At 46.2% G+C, this 19,286-nt stretch overlaps 1 protein-coding gene across 2 annotated transcripts in view; it reads left to right on the top strand.

The window, feature by feature from the left end:
* DNAJB2 (DnaJ heat shock protein family (Hsp40) member B2) overlaps positions 1–19,286 on the top strand; it is a 115,264-nt gene that overhangs the window by 26,135 nt on the left and 69,843 nt on the right. For both annotated transcript variants that reach the window (XM_030210590.1, XM_030210591.1), the window contains exons 2-5: positions 11,605–11,698; positions 12,285–12,394; positions 14,048–14,101; positions 14,551–14,670. In XM_030210590.1, coding sequence (XP_030066450.1) covers positions 11,634–11,698; positions 12,285–12,394; positions 14,048–14,101; positions 14,551–14,670 — 349 coding nt within the window. In that variant the 5' untranslated portion in view covers positions 11,605–11,633. The remainder of the gene's footprint in view (positions 1–11,604; positions 11,699–12,284; positions 12,395–14,047; positions 14,102–14,550; positions 14,671–19,286) is intronic.

The following is a 19,286-nucleotide window of genomic DNA, read 5'->3' as shown; positions in this document are numbered from 1 at the left end:
CCCCTACCAGAATACAGTAGAACTAGTTTTTTTTTTTGTTTGTTACATTTGTACCCCGTGCTTTCCCACTCATGGCAGGCTCAATGCGGCTTACATATTGTATAGGTACTTATTTGTACCTGGGGCAATGGAGGGTTAAATGACTTGCCCAGAGTCACAAGGAGCTACCTGTGCCTGAAGTGGGAATTGAACTCAGTTTCTCAGTTCCCCAGGACCAAAGTCCACCACCCTAACCACTAGGCCACCCCTGTTCCGGAGAGGGGTCAAGGGTTCTACTCTAGATGCTTTCTCATACCAAAATAGATGGGAGGAGTATGGCCAATTCTCGACCTGTGAGAATTAAACAAATTTCTACTCAAAGAAAAATTTTGCATGGTTTCCCTGGGATCACTTCTTCCCATGATATAACTCGGTGACTGGCTTTGTTCTCTAGAACTAAAGGTGGCATACATGCATAGAAAACGTTCCTGCGCTTCTGCTGTGGGACTCTGCATTATCAGTACAAAGTCTTGCTATTTGGCTTGGCTTTGGCCCTGCGAGTCTTCACAAAGTACCTGATAGTAGTAGTTGCAACGCTCCGCAAGTGGGGCATACATGTCTTCCCCTACCTCGAGAGACAGTGTACACAGCGCACACACACCTCAATTCAATCTGCCATACGGCTCCTAGAACTTGGGTTTGTGATCAATTACCCCAAATCACATCTTCAACCTGTTCAGTCCTTAAGGTTAATCAGGGCTCTCCTAAACATTACTCAGAGCTGAGCCTTCCTCCCTCAACTGAGAGCAAACAACATAATGCATCTGTCCTCTCAGGTGTCCAAATCCACCCAGGGATCTGCTTGTCAGATGCTCCGCCTACTCGGTCACATGGCTGCAACAGTCCATGTAACACCATTAGCTCAACTCCGCTTCCTGATTCCTCAGTGGACACTCTCCTGTCCTCTCAGTGGTCCCAAGCCACAGGATTGCTTTTGGCCTGTATTCAAGTTACTCCACAGCTGTGCCACTGTACAGTGGTGGATGGTATCCCAGAATCTCACCTGGGGTCTTCTGTTTCAGCCCCTTCCACATCACAAAAGCCTCACAAAGAATGCCTCCATGGTAAGTTGGGGTGCTCGCCTCCATGGTCTCCACCAACAGGGTTCTTGGTCCCCATGGGAGAAACAACAACATATCCATCTCCTAGAATTGCTAGCAGTCTAGAATGCCCTCAAAACTTTCCAGCACCATGTACTTGACCAGATAATACTCGTTCGCACAGGCAACCAGGTTGTAATGTATTACCCAAGCAAGGAGGAACAGGTTCTTATTCCCTCTGTCGACAGGAAATCCAGATATAGGCGGCAGCTTCTAAAAACATCTCTATAAGAGCTGTTCACCTAGCCGGCAAACAGAATGCTGTGGCAGACGAATTGAGCAAAGTCCTTCGACCTCCTGAATGGTCCCACAGCATGCCTATAGTTCATCAACTATCCCAGCAGTGGGGAAACCTAGCAGTAGACCTCTTCACTTCTCCTCAGAACAACAAGCACCCCTGCTTTTGTTCTAGTCTCTATTCTTCCAGCTGTGTAGACCTAGATGCCTTCTTGCTCCACTAGGAACAGGCCTTCTATACGCCTTTCTTCCACTGCCTCTCCCTAGGGAAAACTCTTCTCAAACTACGTTGAGACCAAGGGACCAAGATTCTAATTGCTCCCTACTGACCATCAAATCTGGTTCCCTCTTCTCCTAGAGTTATCGTCCAAGAAACCGTTGAGGTTAAATCCCTTTCCATCCCTAATAATATAGAACGAGGCATTCCTCCTCCATCCTGACCCTTGGTCTCTGGCCTTGATGGCTTGGTTTCTGACGTCATAGATTTATGTTCCTTAAACCTTTCAGATGGAGTCTCTAGGATGCTCTATGTTGGAAACCTAATAAATTTTCCATTTATCTCTTAGTAGTGTCATGAAAGCTTTATTTCATCCAAACCTCCTATCAGACCACCTCTGGTGGTGTGGGATCTCAATTTCACCCTCACAGCTCTCATGAAACCTCTATTTGAGACACTCCATTCCTGTTTTCTGAAGTTCTTAACATAGAAAATATTGTTCTTAATCGCTTATTCTTCTTGCAGAACTGTGTGCTAACTTCAAGCCCAGGGGGCAGACCCTCCTTACACCAGGTTCTACCATGACAGGTTTGTTCTCTGAACCCACCCCAAATTCCTCCTAAAGTGGTATCAGAGTTCCACCATTGTCAGTCCATTGTATTTCCTGTCTTCTTCCCTAAGCCACACTTTTACCCTGGAGAAACAGCACTGCATACCTTAGACATCAAGCGTGCTCTATCTAGCGTATTATGTGGAGGGTATAAAACCTCCCAGCTTTTTGCGTCCTTTGATCCTAACAGATTAGGGATTCCCCATCACCAAAAGCGCTGTCTCCTACACGTATGCTGGGGCTGGGCAGACCCTTCATGACCGTGTCTGCTCACAGTGTAAGAATCACTGTGACTTCAGTGGCCCATTTCCGCTCTGCCTCCATTGAGGAAATTTGCAAGGCAGCAACATGGTCTTCTAGCCACACCTTCGCTGTTTACTACTGTCTGGAGCACCATTCTTGGCAGAATAGCCAGCTTGGGCAAGCAGTCCTGCAAAAGTCAACTCCACCCTCTGGCCTTTTTTTTTTTTTCCAGCCAGTCTCACTTTCTACATAGTTGCCAGGTTCATTATTGTTTGTGAGCCTGGCAGCTAGTGAATCCCACATGTGAGACTATCGTGCCTGCGTGTCCTTGGAAAATGCTAAGTTACTTACCTATGGACAACAGGCATATATTCTCACATCCCTCCCACCTCCCCTTGGAGTTATCTTCTTAGCTTTAGTACTGTACTGCTGGTCCTCATGTTCAAGCATTGGGCAGGAAGGCACCTGTGCATGCGCAGTGAGGGCACTGCCTGAAAGGTTTAAAGTGACAGTGCACTGTGGTAGTGTCCACCCTGGGCTCTGTGGATGACACCCTCCACATGTGAGAATATATTCCTGCTGTCCTCTCAGAGCATCTGCTACAGGTCAGTAACTTAGCTGTATTTGTATAGTAATGAGAAACATGCATTTGCAGTGACTTAATATTGCCATGGTAACATAGTAACATAGTAACATAGTAGATGACGGCAGAAAAAGACCTGCACGGTCCATCTAGTCTGCCCACGATAAACTCATGTGTATACCTTACCTTGATTTGTACCTGTCTTTTTCAGGGCACAGACCATATAAGTCTGTGCAGCAGTATTTCCCGCCTCCCAACCACCAGTCCCGCCTCCCATCACCGGCTCCGGCACAGACCCCGTATAAGTCTGCCCTCCCCCATCCTAGCCTCTCAACCACCAACCCCTCTTCCCCCCGCCACCCAATTTCAGCTAAGCTTCTGTGGATCCATTCCTTCTGCACAGGATTCCTTTATGCCTGTCCCACGCATGCTTGAATTCCGTTACCGTTTTCATCTCCACCACCTCCCGCGGGAGGGCATTCCAAGCGTTCACCACCCTCTCCGTGAAGAAATACTTCCTGACATCTTTCCTGAGTCTGGTAAATTAAGCCAAGCTGTGCTAAGGCCCTCTAAGTCACGTTAAGGGGCAAATAACGCAACTTTAAAGCCCTAATACAGCTTGACAACTCCCTCCCTACCCTCAAATCTCCTTCCAATTTATATTATCAAAAGCTTTTCCTCTTTGTCTTGTCCCTTTCTGGCCTCCTAAATGCATTGCTTCGCATCACATCACATCACATCTGCAGCACCCACTTTCTGACTTTGCTACTGTCCTATCTGAAAATGGATTTTCTCTTTCACTATTTTAACATTTGGTGTAAACTGCTCAGAAAGGTATCTTATTTATTTTTACATTTAATAAAATTTCAAAGAAACTCTTACAGTGAAGTTGGGTGAATCCTGGTGGTTTATTAAAGCGGGCTTTTTTAGTCCCTTTTGGAATGAAGGGTACCAAGCTTTTGTTTTCTCTTGGCAAGCCCATCAGATCACAAGTGCTTTAAATAGAGCAGAATGTGCTAAGATTGCATTACAATGGGGATATGACTGAGGGCATTTGTTTTCAGAACAGTAAAGTGTTGCAAGTAAAAGAATGGAGGAGGAATATTGTGTTTACAGAAGAGAGAAATTTTGAGGAGAAAAACAGCTGTATTTTGGACTACTGGATAAGATAAGCAAGAGGTAAAAGGGACATTCAAGGAGAGCGTAGTCATTTTGGTAAAACTAAGAGGAGTTGTTGCTGAGCTGTGGTAATATATGGCGTTTTACCATAGCTCAGTGTACCATGGGAATCACTAGTCTGGTAACTCAGTACATTGTTACTGGCTCCCATGTTAAATGAATATTTCTGATGGCAACCAACATTACAAGCTGCTGCATGCAGCATGAGGCAGCTAAAGGGATTCTCAGTGTTCCCAGGGAGACTTCTTAAGTGACCATAACTGTTCTAAATTAACAGTGCTCTCCCCTCCTCCTGAAGATCTCTCCACCCACTCCCCCAAGCCTATTATCCCCCATTGCCGGTCAGGTTTTCAGGATAGCCACAGTGAAAATGCAAGAGATTCATATGCATACATTGTCTCTGTTGTATATAAATTTCATGCATATTCATTCTGGCTAGCTTGAAAACCTGACTGGCAAGGGGGTACTCCAGGACTGACTTGGGAAACACTGGTCTAGGGAGGTCTGTGGCAGAAGCAGTCCCAGTAAAAAGGCCCTTGATATCTAGTGGTAGAACCATGACACCACCACTAGAGGTTGCTGATTCCATTTTGAATGCAGCACTGGTAGGGGCAGTAGTAATTGGGGATTGCTTCCCTGGATACGTTAGACCACTAGGAATTAGAGGTAGGCCTCGGGGAGGGAGGGAGTGCTACAAGGTGATGGGATTCTTCAGGGGGAAGGGGATGGGCTACTACTCATTTTTTGAAATTAAACAAGCAGAAAACCAAACTCGTTTGGTTTAGGGCTTTTGATTTGCTTTCAAATTGGTTTCCTGAAAAAGTTTGATAGAAGATCACTTGAAAGTGCTGGGCATTATTCTTGATTCAAAATTATCGTATGAAAGACAAATCAACGCTCTTAAGAGTTTTTCTTTTTTTCTTCCCCCCCCCCCCCCCCCCCCCCCCCGACTGAGACAGTTGAGAGCAATTAGATCCTCATTAACACAAAATAATTTTAGATTGATAGTCCAGGCAGTGATACTTCCGTATCTGGACTATTGCATTTCTCTTTATTGTGGTATCTCATCCGAATTGCTGAGATGTTTGTAGTTTTTGCAAAATACAACAGCTAGATTTATCTATGGATTAAATAAATTTGATAGAATCTCTCCGGTCTTACATGATTGGTTGATGGTTAAACAGCGTATACAGTTTAAGATTATTAATATGATTTACAAAACTGTGGATTAAATTCTGAGGGGGTAGCTGATTTATTAGCTGACTTCATTGCAAGGCTGACAGAAGTTTTTCAAGGACATTACGTTTGGGATTTTCACACACTAAGAACATACGTTATAAAACTATATATGATAAGCAATTTTCAGTCCAAGGAACTAGATTCGGAATTTATTACCAATAAGTCTGAAAAAAGTTCAGTCACCTTTACAATTTTGAAAACTTTCCTCTGAGTTGTCTTAGGGTTTTTGTGGGTTTTTTTTTAAGGATTTTTAAGAAATGTTGTCTTATTGTTGTGTTGATAAAATTTGTTTTGTTCTCTCTTGATGAGAAGAGCTTTTCTTATTGTGATCTGCCTAGAAGTTTTTTTTTTTTTTGGATTGTGTGGTATGTAAAACAGAAAAGCTACGAGAATAGTATGGGATTTGCGTTACAAGACGTATGAGGAGAGACTTGCTGAACTGAACATGTATACTCTGGAAGAAAGGAGAAACAGGGGTGATATGATACAGACGTTCAAATATTGGAAAGGTATTAATCCGCAAATGAACCTTTTCCGGAGATGGGAAGATGGTAGAACGAGAGGACATGAAATGAGATTGAAGGGGGGCAGACTCAAGAAAAATGTCAGGAAGTATTTTTTCACGGAGAGAGTAGTGGATGCTTGGAATGCCCTCCCGCGGGAGGTGGTGGAAATGAAAACAGTAACGGAATTCAGACATGCGTGGGATAAGCATAAAGGAATCCTGTGCAGAAGGAATGAATCCTCAGGAGCTTAGTCAAGATCGGGAGGCAGGGATAGTGCTGGGCAGACTTATATGGTCTGTGCCCTGAAGAGCACAGGTACAAATCAAAGTAGTGTGTACACAAAAAGTAGCACATATGAGTTGTCTTGTTGGGCAGACTGGATGGACCGTGCAGGTCATTTTCTGCCGTCATCTACTATGTTACTATGTCACTGTTTATAAATGACTGTGGGGCAGTGCGTATGATGTGCCTAAATGACAATATGCGAGATAGAAAGAAAGATTTTATAATGCAAGCTAAGAAACAACAAAAAATATTTTTAGGGTTTTTTTTGATCCATGATTATTTTTTGCACTGTGTACAGAAGAATCGCTAAACAGAGCATTTTGTTCAATTAATTGCCATAGTTGTATGAGATCCTTTTCCCCCCTTGCAAAGTCACTCTTCACTGGTTGGGTTTTGATGAATATTTATTTACTAGTAAAAAAGGCCCGTTTCTGTTAGAAATTAAACGGGCGCTAGCAAGGTTTTTCTTGGAGTGTATGTTTCAGAAAGAGTGTGTGTTTGTGTTTCTGTTTGTGTGTTTGTGTTTCTGTTTGTGTGTGTGTTTATGTGTGTGTTTGTGTTTGTTTGTGTGTGTTTGTGTGTGTGTGTGTGTTTATGTGTGTGTTTGTGTTTCTGTTTGTGTGTGTTTGTGTTTGTGTTTGTGTGTGTTTGTGTTTCTGTTTGTGTTTCTGTTTGTGTGTGTTTGTGTTTGTGTGTGTTTGTGTTTCTGTTTGTGTTTCTGTTTGTGTGTGTTTGTGTTTCTGTTTGTGTGTGTTTGTGTGTGTGTTTGTGTTTCTGTTTGTGTGTGTTTGTGTGTGTGTGTTTATGTGTGTGTTTGTGTTTCTGTTTGTGTGTGTATGTGTGTGTTTCTGTTTGTGTGTGTATGTGTGTGTTTGTGTTTCTGTTTGTGTGTGTGTGTTTATGTGTGTGTTTGTGTTTCTGTTTGTGTGTGTATGTGTGTGTTTGTGTTTCTGTTTGTGTGTGTGTGTTTGTGTTTCTGTGTGTGTTTGTGTGTGTTTGTGTGTGTGTTTATGTGTGTGTTTGTGTGTGTGTTTATGTGTGTGTTTGTGTGTGTGTGTTTGTGTTTCTGTTTGTGTGTGTTTGTGTGTGTGTGTTTATGTGTGTGTTTGTGTTTCTGTTTGTGTGTGTTTCTGTGTGTGTGTTTCTGTGTGTGTTTGTGTTTCTGTTTGTGTGTGTTTGTTTGTGTGTTTGTGTTTGTGTGTGTGTGTTTGTGTGTGTTTGTGTGTGTGTTTGTGTTTGTGTGTTTGTGTTTGTGTGTGTGTTTGTGTGTGTGTTTGTGTTTCTGTGTGTGTTTGTGTGTGTTTGTGTGTGTGTTTATGTGTGTGTTTGTGTGTGTGTTTATGTGTGTGTTTGTGTGTGTGTGTTTGTGTTTCTGTTTGTGTGTGTTTGTGTGTGTGTGTTTATGTGTGTGTTTGTGTTTCTGTTTGTGTGTGTTTCTGTGTGTGTGTTTCTGTGTGTGTTTGTGTTTCTGTTTGTGTGTGTTTGTTTGTGTGTTTGTGTTTGTGTGTGTGTGTTTGTGTGTGTTTGTGTGTGTGTTTGTGTTTGTGTGTTTGTGTTTGTGTGTGTGTTTGTGTGTGTGTTTGTGTTTGTGTGTGTGTGTGTGTGTGTTTGTGTGTGTGTGTGTGTTTGTGTGTGTTTGTGTGTGTTTGTGTGTGTGTGTTTGTGTGTGTGTGTGTGTGTGTTTGTGTGTGTGTGTGTGTTTGTGTGTGTTTGTGTGTGTTTGTGTGTGTGTGTTTGTGTGTGTGTGTGTGTTGTGTGTGTTTGTGTGTGTGTGTGTTTGTGTGTGTGTGTGTGTGTGTGTGTGTTTGTGTGTGTGTTTGTGTGTGTGTGTGTATGCGTGTTTGTGTTTCTGTGTGTGTGTGTTTGTGTTTCTGTGTGTGTTTATGTGTGTGTGCGTTTGTGTGTTTGTGTGTGTGTGTGTGTTTGTGTGTGTTTGTGTGCGTGTTTATGTGTGTGTTTGTGTTTCTGTGTGTGTTTATGTGTGTGTTTGCGTGTGTTTGTGTTTCTGTGTGTGTGTTTATGTGTGTATGCGTTTGTGTGTTTGTGTGTGTTTGTGTGTTTATATGTGTTTGCATGTGTGTGTGTTTATGTGTGTTTGTGTGTTTATATGTGTTTGCATGTGTGTGTGTTTATGTGTGTTTGCGTGTGTGTGTGTTTATGTGTGTATGCGTTTGTGTGTTTGTGTGTGCGTTTGTGTGTGTGTTTGTGTGTGTGTGTGTGTGGGGTTGCGGGTGGCTTTTGTGGTCATGTGGTTGGGGAGTTTGCCAGCAGTCTGTAGCGATTCCTAGGCAGGGGGAGGAGTATGGAAACACTCCCCCTGCCTGGGTCGTTGTTTGTTGGAGGGGGTTGCCAGTTGGTAGGGGTGCCTTTTTGGATCCCTTTACTCTCTGTGTTCCGCAGTGTTGCCAGGTGGGCGGTTTTACCGCCCAATTGGGCGGTTTTCCGCGACCCGCCGCGGGAAATTTTTGCCCGCGGCGGGTTGCGGTTTTTTGGGCTCCTTTTTGGCTTCGGGGCGGTTTTTTCGCCGGCTTTTGCGGTTTTTTCGCCGGCTTTTTTCGGCCGCGGTGGGCGGGGTTAATGACGTTTCTGGGCGGGGTTAGTGACGGGGGAGGCGGGGTTAGTGACGGGGGAGGCGGGGTTAGTGACGGGGAGGCGGGGCCGATGACGGGGGAGGCGGGGCCGATGACGGCAGGGGCGGGGTTGATGACGGCGGGGGCGGGGGTGATGACGCGGGGGCGGGGGTGTCAGGGGCGGGGTTTGAGTTTGGGCGGGTTTTGGGCTGGATTTTGGGCTCCTTTAGGCTGGAAAAAAATTTTCCACCTGGCAACCCTGGTGTTCCGCCCTTGAGGGCGGGGCAGAGATACATGGTGAGTTGGATGGCTTCACCACCATGAACTTACGAACTGTTTAGGGATTTTGCAGATGGCTTCAGCAGGTTGTTCTCAGAATGTTAAGGTAGCGTTTTATGTACAGACTAGTAAAAAAGCCCCGTTTCTGATGCAAATGAAACGGGGGCTAGCAATGTTTTCTTCTGTGTGCATGTGGGAGTGTGTGTGTCCCTGCCCTCTGGCCTCTCTCCCCTCCCCCCTCTGAGTCCTTCACTGTTACAGAGCCAGCGATTTGATTTCGTGCTCTGCTGTTTTCCTTCACTGACTGTGTTACAGAGAGGGCGGGGCAGACACTCATAGGGAAACCGGATATCTTGCCCCTTCACACTTCCGGCTGGAGGCTTCATAGAAAGTTGGTGTTGCTTTTTATATAGAGAGATGGGGCGTGGCTGAGGGCGGGTCTATGAGTGAGGGTGACTGGTCCTAGCCTATGAAGACTACAGGATTTTTGTGCTTCTCTGCCTTGGAGTGAGCTTCTCTGCCTTGGAGTGAGCTTCAGAACGTTCAAGGTGGGATTTATTAATACTAGCCGTTAAGCCCGTTAAAACGGGCAAGTATTGGTATGCTCTATTTTGATGTATAACTCCCTCCCTCCCTCCCCTCGGCTCCCCGCCCTTCCTCCTTCCCTCCCTCCCAGCTCCAAGGCCCGATTCCCTCCCAGCTCCATGGGCCCCCCCTCCGTCCCTCCCAGCCAGCTGCAAGGCCCCCCTCTGTACATCCCTCCCAGCTCCAAGGCCCCCCTACTTCTGACCTCCTATGTCCAGCATCCTCCCTCCTTCCCTGCCAGCTTCAAGGCCCCCAGTCTTTCCCTCCCTCCCTAGCTCCAAGGCCCCATTCCCTCCCCTCCCAGCTCCAAGGCCCTCCGTCCCTCCCCTCCCTCGCAGCTCCAAGGCCCCCTCCTCCTTCTGAGCATTTATCCTGCCTTCCCCTCCCCCCCCGAGGTCGCTGTTGTCGCCGCTACCGCTCCCCCCCCCGAGGCGCCACCGGCCCCTCCCTCCCAGCTCCAAGGCCCGATTCCCTCCCAGCTCCAAGGGCCCCCCTCCATCCCTCCCAGCCAGCTGCAAGGCCCCCCTCTGTACATCCCTCCCAGCTCCAAGGCCCCCCTACTTCTGACCTCCCATGTCCAGCATCCTCCCTCCTTCCCTGCCAGCTTCAAGGCCCCCAGTCTCTCCCTCCCTCCTAGCTCCAAGGCCCCATTCCCTCCCCTCCCAGCTCCAAGGCCCCCCCGTCCAAGCCAGCTCCAAGGCCCCCTCCGTCCCTCCCTTCCCCTCCCTCGCAGCTCCAAGGCCCCCCTCCTCCTTCTGAGCATTTCTCCTGCCTTCCCCTCCCCCCCCCCGAGGTCGCTGTTGTCGCCGCTACCGCTCCCCCCCCCCCCCCGAGGTCGCCACTGGCCCCTCCCTCCCAGCTCCAAGGCCCGATTCCCTCCCAGCTCCAAGGGCCCCCCTCCATCCCTCCCAGCCAGCTGCAAGGCCCCCCCTCCTCCTTCTGAGCATTTCTCCTGCCTTCCCCTCCCCCCCCGAGGTCGCTGCTATCGCCCCTCCCCCCCCCCGAGATCGCCACCGGCCCCCTCCACCCGGGCCCTCTGTTCTACATTTAACTTACAGCGCCGAAACCGCAGGCAGATCAGCTCCGTCGGCCTTCCTTCTCTGCCTGTGTCCCGCCCTCGTGTGACGTAACGTCAGCGAGGGCGGGGCACACAGGCTGGGAAGGAAGGCCGACGGGAGCTGATCTGCCTGCGGTTTCGGCGCTGTAAGTTAAATGTAGAAGAGAGGGCCTGGCCTGGTGGAGGGGGTTGGCTGCGACCTTGGGGGGGGGGACGGCAGCGGCGACCTGCAGGGGGGGAGCGGCAGCGGCGACCTCCGGGGGGGGGGGGGTAGCGGTACCATTAGCGGCAGCGTCGACGGTCCGTGTGGCAGTGACTGCACTCCTCCTCAGCGCAGAGTTTCCCTCTCTGTTCCGTCATCACGTCTTGACGTGGGGGCGGGACAGAGAGGGAAGTCTCTACTGCGCATTTGCAGGTGAGTCGGTCACTTGCCATTTATAGGTTTGATAGATTTATTACATTTGTACCGCACTTTCCCACTCATAGCAGGTTCAATGCGGTTTACAAGATTGCAAAGTGTAGTGGAGAGAATACAGATTAGGCTTAACAGAGTAATGGTGATGTGTAGAGAGGTAATGTTATAAGGGAGAAGGGTAGAGGGGGTAGGAGGAGGTGTTATCTACAATTGATTTCATTGAAGTTGATCTGTGTTGTGGTTTGTCTAGTTAAATAAAACAAACTCCTATTTTAATGCATTTTGAATGGTACTTCTTAGTAGGATATGAAAAATGCCCAAGAGTGTGATGACTTTTACAAGACATTTTGAGTTTTTTAGATGTGCAAATTTAATTTTTCCTAACAAATAGGAAAAATGATCAGTGAAGTAATGTTGGAGATACTGCTTTATGCTTCCTTGTTTGCCTTGCATCTTCCAGATCTCTGACCCATCTTGGCAGAGGACGTCATGGTGGATTACTATAAGATTCTTGGGGTGTCGAAAGCTGCCTCGAAGGATGACATCAAACGGGCGTAAGTTAATCTGTGTGTCTTCTATAGCACTGCCTTCCTGCTTTATGCAGAGCAGGAAAGGTGTGTAGAAAAAAAGTAAATCATTGACCAGTGAGATGAGTGTGAAATGCTTTAACTAGGATGACTAGACACATCATGGGTGTTGGTTCTCAGACCTTTGCGCAACTGCTGCTTTGTATCTTTCTACCTTGTAGCTAATTTTCAAGGAGAAGCTAGGTCGTTAGTTTCCTTTTGAAAATTGTGTGTGAGGGAAGAGTATTTGGACTTTATACCTGATCTTTCTGTGGACAAAAAAAATGATGGAAGTACATCTGCATATAATTTTAGCCAGATCTGGGATGGGGGAGTGCATCAAGATTGTGTAACTCCCCCTAATCATGCTCTTTCCCCATCTCCGAGAATACCTTCTCTTCCCCCAAATCTTGCTAAAAGTATGTGCACTGTGCATAATCATGCAAGCACATTTTTCAGCCTAGCTAATTATCCAGGTCAATAGCATTAAAAAAACTTTTTTCCAGATGTTTGTCACACAAACTCTGAGTGATGAAGTGCAGGCTGTGTTACTGATAGATACGTGTTTCTGCAGGTACAGAAAGCAAGCTTTACGGTGGCATCCAGACAAGAACCCGGAGAACAAGGAATTTGCTGAGCAGAAATTTAAGGAAGTGGCAGAGGCATATGAAGTGCTCTCTGATGGTATAGAGATTCCCTTTTTTTAAATGTGATTCTCTATTCTGTTTTGCTTTCTCTTATTTTACTCCTTGTCTCCCTGCCCTTTTCTCTCACCTTCATCCTTATTTTTTTATTTTGCATTTCATTTATGTCTCTGCTATTTCACTGTAGTGTTTTGTTCTGTCATAGTCTTTGCTGTCATTATTCACACTTGCTTTTGTATCTTTGGAGAAAAATGTTTTCTGTATCACCAACTAGATCAGGCCAGTCCAGATGTATGGCTTTTGATCCACTATCAGCAGATAATGACAGAGTAGAAATTCTTGTGAGCCTTTGCAGCTTAATAGAGGCAGGCTGAATTTCGGTTACCAAAATTAACTCGAAATCTAATTCAGTCTTGTTTTAGCTGAAAATGCAAGTATGTTTTTGGCTGAAACTGTGATGCAGCTCCCCTCGAAACAAAAGCAACACCCCTTCCAGGATCCACACCACCACAACCTGTTTCCCCCTCCCCTGGGCCTATCTTGATGGTCCAGTGGTGCATTCGGGGCAAGAGCGATATCTACTTGCGTCTGCCTTTATTGGCTCTGTTGTCAAAATGGGTGCTACGACTTCAAGTGGCTGTCTCATGAGACTGCTGCCAGAGGTTGCAGCAGCCATTTTGAGATTGGAGCCCGCATGGGTAGGAGTGATGCCTGGGGGAGAGAGGGGGACCAGCGGGGAGTTGATCCTGTTTAGAGAGTGAGGGAGGGGATGCAGCTTGGTTTTGAAACCGATTGATGAAATTTGGTTGCAGGTTTAGTTTTGGCTGAAACAGTAAAAGATGGTTTTGGTTGTCCTGTTTGACTTAGCCAGCATTCTCTGTCTTCAGCAGATGGCAGATGGGTGACTTGTGTGGCTGCTTTGTGGTGGAAGATTTTGGCTGGGCTCCTGGGGATCGGTTGGAGATCTGTGTTTGTCATGTTGAGTGAGGTAGGATGGGGGGAGGGTCCTTTCGGTCATGTCTGGGGATAGCCTCTGTTCTAGGGGGTGATTGATAACTGGAAGATTCTGGGTCCTTTTCCCTTGGCAATTGGCAAAGATCAGACTTACAGCTTTCAAAAGACCACAACCAAAGACACATAGAGCAAACTTTTTTTTTTTGGTGGGGTGGTTTTTTTTTCTGTTTGTTGTGATGATTAGTGTTGTTGGTGCTACACTATTCTTGTGGTTGGCAGCCATTGGACTGTGCACTCCCCCCCCCCCCCCCACCTGCTCTTTAGAGGGACCAGGGGAGTTGTAGTTGCGGCTTTTACAGAAATATTGAGAAATTGCAGTCTGCCAGGTATTTTATATAGGGTAAGGTCTGTAAGCTTGTTTTCTGTCTCCATCTGCTGGTAGAGGATTGAAACCCATATGCCTGGACTGGATGGGTAGGACTTGAAGAAACAAACTTAGCAGGTAAGACTGTTTGGGGTTTTTTTTTTTTCTTCCCCTTGTACATTTTGGCCTCGTTTCTCTGACTTTACTCTAGTTCTCCTCCCTCCACCATTTTCATCTCTACTTTGTTGCTCTTTCTGTCGTGTTCATGCTCATTTGGTCTTGATAATTCTGTTTCCCATCTCCCCATTGTGTGTGTGTGTTTTTTTTAAATTATTTCATCCTATTCATTAATATGGTCTTGTTTTCCTCTTCCAGAGCGGAAGAGAGATATCTATGACCGCTATGGGAAAGATGGCCTTTCAGGATCAGGTGAGTGAGATCACCAGAAGCTGAAGCCTGTTAGCAACTTTTCTGACTTTGTCTTATTGCTGTATTGCCATCACCTCTACACAGGGCCATCCTTGACGGAGAGGAGGCAAATCTAGGATGCTGCTCCAGACCCTGCACTTTAAGAAATATTGCATGGAGTAGTTCAGCTGGTGTGTTACTTGCACGCCAGCTGGTGGTAGAGTCCTTCCTTGTGGTGTGGGCCATGGCAGTAATCGTCTTTTTCACTTACAATCTATACTTCTTCCCACGCAATATCCTTTTTTAAAAGTACAGTTGGGTTTTAAATCTAGTATAGCTGGAAGTTTCTTTTTTTCCCTCTTAAAAAGATTAATCTGTCTAGTTAGAAGAGATTGTTTGACTGATTGTTTTAGTATGAGAATGACTTAAGCTGCGTTATTAATATGAAAAATTCCATTTGGCCTGAGCAGCAGGTGCTGGTGAGCAGAGCTCACAAACTGATTTCCCTGGATTCAAGTTCAGCTTCCGCAGTGCTGATGAAGTCTTCAGAGAGTTCTTCAGAGGAAGAGATCCTTTTGCTGAATTCTTTGGTAAGTTTAAGATGTTCTTTTATTATTTTCTTTTAAGGGTCAAAGTGTGGATCGTCTTATTTTGCAGCTACCACCTCACCCACTCCTGCCTTTTCCTATGACTGTCATTAGAATGCTTTTATGTTTGATGTATATATTCTGATATGTCGTCATTTTGCTTATTTTTGATCTAAAAAAGGAAGATATTGCTTTTGAAAGCTGATCAAAAAATGTATTGTTAGTCCAATAAAAAATATATCATCATATTTTCTTTGCTTTGTTGTATTTCTATTTATTACCTTTAAAAGTGGACTAACACGGTGTGGTAAGGTGAGCAAGGGTGGGCTGTGGGGCCAGGTAAGACGAGCCACACACATTCAACAAGTTCTGGTGAAACAAATAATAATTATTGGGTAAGGGCTCCTGTTAACAGGAAATGATAAATCAATACTCAAACTAGTTCAGTATTATAATAGTGTCCTCGGGTGGCCTGCTCCTGCAGGGACCCAGTATACATGAATGCCTTTCTCTCAGCAGTAGTTCTTACTGGTCTCTGACCTGGTCCCTGGATCCAGAGTTATCAGCACAGTCTCTAGCAAGGCTGGCCTGCAGCCGGCCAAGTCGAAACCAAAAATTCTTCCAGGTTCCAAGCTGAACTCGGCCTACTTGAACGTAGTGGTTGCAGTTTCTCAGCTTCATGGTAGAGGCATCTGTGGTGGGTATCGCTGCTTCCCTCTGGGCCTTGTTAACCTAGCTCTGGCTCAGCCTCATGCCTCTTGGTTCCACCTCTCCCATGTCACGTCCCCCTTGGGTGGAACTAGGGGTTTAAGGTGGCCCTGTGTGTCATGTGTGAGGGAGCGTTCTTAAGAGGTAGTGGCAGCGTCCTATGGACTCGCACACATGGCTGCCACACTATTTCACTCATTCTTGCAGAAATTGAAAGATATTATGTATTCTCCAAGGACCAGCAGGCCATATTCTCACTTGTGAGTGAAGTCATCCACGTCGCCCGTTACAGAGCATAAAGGGAAAGGGAATGGGACTTGTATACCGCCTTTCTGTGGTTTTTCCAACTACATTCAAAGCGGTTTACATTTTGTATACAGGTACTTACTTGTACCTGGGACAATGGAGGGTTAAGTGCATAGGCGCCCGGTATAAGAGGCTTGGACAGGCTAAGCCTCCCCTGCTGTGCTCTGAGGGGTTTAAATTGTTGATTTACCTCCATCCTCACAGCAGGAGCTGCAGTGAAAGCCCTCTAGCCTTTTGTAAGCAGTTGTAGAAATTGGTTTATGGTTTGTTTACCTTACTGCTGGGAGAGTGGGGGGGGGGGGTGTCCTGTGTTGCCAGGGAGATATTTAACGAGGATGACTTCCTGACCTGCACTGAGGACAGATAGCTACAGAATCGGATACTGGGCCAGCATGATCAGAAAAAGTCACCAGACAACAAAGGTAGAAAAGATCATTTTATTTTCATTATAGTGTTTGGAATGTGTCCACTTTGAGAACCAGGTGCTCAACATTAAAAGTTTATATTTATTTACTTATTTATGGCATTTTATCCCACATTAAACATGAATTAGGGTGTTTTGTGGCTCTACATGAGAATTGTGGTATTATGATCCCTTGTTTCATATTGTTGACGGTCTGCATTTTCCGTATGGGTGGTATATTTGGTGTATTAGGTTCTGCCCAGTGTAATATTTATGGTACAGTAAGGTTCTGAGTGTGTTTTTGGACAAAGTTGTGCATAGTGTTTGCAGTTGAGCGATTGTACTTAGAATATGCTTTGAGCAACCACTTTATTCTTTGACATATGATACATATCTAATATCTAAATGTAATAAAAGGTATTAATTGTGACTTTTATTTTTATTTATTTTTTCTGTGTGTTATCAGACAATTATGGATTTAAGCTCCACCTCTGACCCTGCCCCTTTTAGCCTCCCCAAACAGTTGGGCCACCAACCGCCTATGGTTAAGTGACTTGCTCAGAGTCACAAGGAGCTGCAGTGGGAATCGAACCCAGTTCCCCAGGATCAAAGTCCACTGCACTAACCACTAGGCTTCTCCTCCACTAGCAACATTCCATCTAGAATCTCCAATAGTAGCAACATTCCATGTAGAATCTCCAATAGTAGCAACATTCCATCTAGAATCTAGAACCTGAAATAGGGAAAGGGAACAGGGACTTGATATACTGCCTTTGTGAGGTTTTTGCAACTACATTCAAAGCAGTTTACATATATTCAGGTACTTATTTTGTACCAGGGGCAATGGAGGGTTAAGTGACTTGCCCAGAGTCACAAGGATCTGCAGTGGGAATCGAACTCAGTTCCCCAGGATCAGAGTCTGCTACACTAACCACTAGGCTACTCTGCCCCCCCCCCCCCCCCCCAAAAAAAAAAGCTGATATTGCTTTAACAGCAAATTCAGTGTCCCCACTGCACATGCACGAGTGCCTTCCTGCCCACCGCAAGAGCGCAGGACCATCAGTCTCTTTTCATCCGTTGTGAGGAGGGGACGTGCTTTCCGCGGCTCCTTACACCATCTGGTGCGCAAGTGGTTTTTTTTTTTTTCAGAGCATATAGCACCTTCCTAAGGAGATTTTTCTCCTGTTGTTTTTCTTGCCTTATTATTTTTGGTCCCTTATTTCTTTAGATAGGTCCCCCCCCCCCCCCCCCCCCACCACACACACACACTTTTAAGTTTCCTTGTTTTTTTTTTTGTGTGCTCTTTAGGCCTTCTTAGGACTGAGCTCTGGTCGGAATTTGTTCCTCTAATTTTTTCGCGTACCTATTTGGCTATGGCTGTTTTCACTTTCATGTCTGGAGGACATGGTTCTTCTCTATCGATACTGGATCAGTCTCTGCCCTCCCAGGAGGAGTTCTTTGCCGACACCGATGAGGAGTTCTCATGGGTGTGATGAGGATCTACGGTACTTCTTGGAGGAGGAGTTCTATGATCCATCTAACCCTTCCCCTCCTGAGGAAAGAAAATCTCCATCTGAGAGCCTTGAATTTCCATCTTTTGTCAGGGAAATGGTGGCTGCCATTCTAATTTGTTTAGAAATGGAGGATGAGCCTAGGGCTGAGTTGTTTGAGGCCCTGGACTTCAATTCTCCTCTTTGAAAGGCTGTGATGGTTCCACTTCACAAGATCCTACTGGATTTGCAGGTGAAGAACTGGGAGTCCCCTCTGTTGGTCCCTGTCCTGCCCAAAAAAAGATTGACACAATGTTTCGGATCCAGAACTCCCTTGGATTTGATAGTTCCAGTTGCTTCGCCACTCCTTGGGGGTGGAATCTGCACTCAAGAGCCAGGAATTATGCTTTGGCACCCCCTTGCAGAGAAGCTAGAACTCTGGATTCTTTTGAACGGCAAATGCATTAGGCCTCTATGCTATTCTCCTGTATTAAATCTTACCAACTCCCCATGAGCCTATACTTGCCGAACTTGGTGCGCAGTATGTCTGATTTGGTGGATTCTCTTTCACAGGAGCAGGCCAAATCTCTTCGCCAGTTGATCAAGTAGCACAAGGCGTGGAGAAAGTTCTTTGCCAGTGGTGCCTTTGACACCTTTGATGTGGCGCCCAGGATCTCTGCCTTGAGTATAGTGATGCGCAGATTCTCATGGCTGCATATCTTTGACTTGCACCCTGCGGTCCAGCAGAGGTTGGTGGATACCATATGCCGGGGAGATAATCTTTTTGGAGACAAGGTGGAAGAGGTCGCTGACCACATCAAGAAACGCATTGACACTTTCCCGCTGGACGTCTTCTGTACCTTCCTCCTCATCTAGGAGGTTTTTGGGCAAGTTGAAGAGGGGATCCCTGCTACTCTGAGACGTAGGTATGCTCTTTCTTGCCATCCTCAGCAGGCTTAGTCCCAGCTCACTCATTCTCATCAACAGCATGTGCCCAAGGACCAGCCAGCATCCCAGTGAAAGCTGGGGACGAGTTTTGACTGGCTCCAGCAGAGCAGTAACAGTAACCGTCCCAGATGACCTACTGGTTGGGAGAAGATTGAAGTTTTTTTTCCATGAAAGGTGACCCCTGGTGGGTTCTTCAAATAGTCTGTCTCGGTTACACTCTGCATTGGCATCAAAGACCAACAAATTGCCTACCGAGAGTCTCTGTCTCACTTTAGCTTTCAGCACAAGCAGTTACATGCAGAGGAACTCTCTGCCCTTCTAATGGCCCATGTGGTTGAACCCATTCCACCAGGGGAAGAAGGGAAGGGATTCTATTCCAGGTACTTCCTTGTGCTGAAGAAAACAGGGGGGGGGGGACACGTCACTTCCAGAACCGTGTGTTGCCTTTTGGCCTTGCGTCGGCTCCCAGGGTTTTCACCAAATGTCTTGCAGTAGTCGCAGTGTTGCTACACAGACTGGGAGTCCATGTGTTTCCTTATCTGGACAATTGGCTGGTGAAGAGTAGGTCGAAGGACGGTTTCTCTGGGGTGTTTGAGCTACTTGGGTTCATTTTAAACTACCCCAAATCCCATCTCCATCCCGTTCAGCAATTGGAGTTCATTGGACCCTGCTCAACATGCAACAGCAATTGGCTTTTCTCCCTGTGCTGAGGGCGGACACTCTTGCCACTCAGGCCAAGCTAGCCAGCAGGTCACAGTTCAGCA

The sequence above is a fragment of the Microcaecilia unicolor genome, chromosome 7 (assembly GCF_901765095.1).
Source record: "Microcaecilia unicolor chromosome 7, aMicUni1.1, whole genome shotgun sequence".
Lineage (NCBI taxonomy): Eukaryota > Metazoa > Chordata > Amphibia > Gymnophiona > Siphonopidae > Microcaecilia > Microcaecilia unicolor.
The sequence above is the reverse complement of the archived record's forward strand: the minus strand, read 5'-3'. Positions and strand labels throughout refer to the sequence as shown.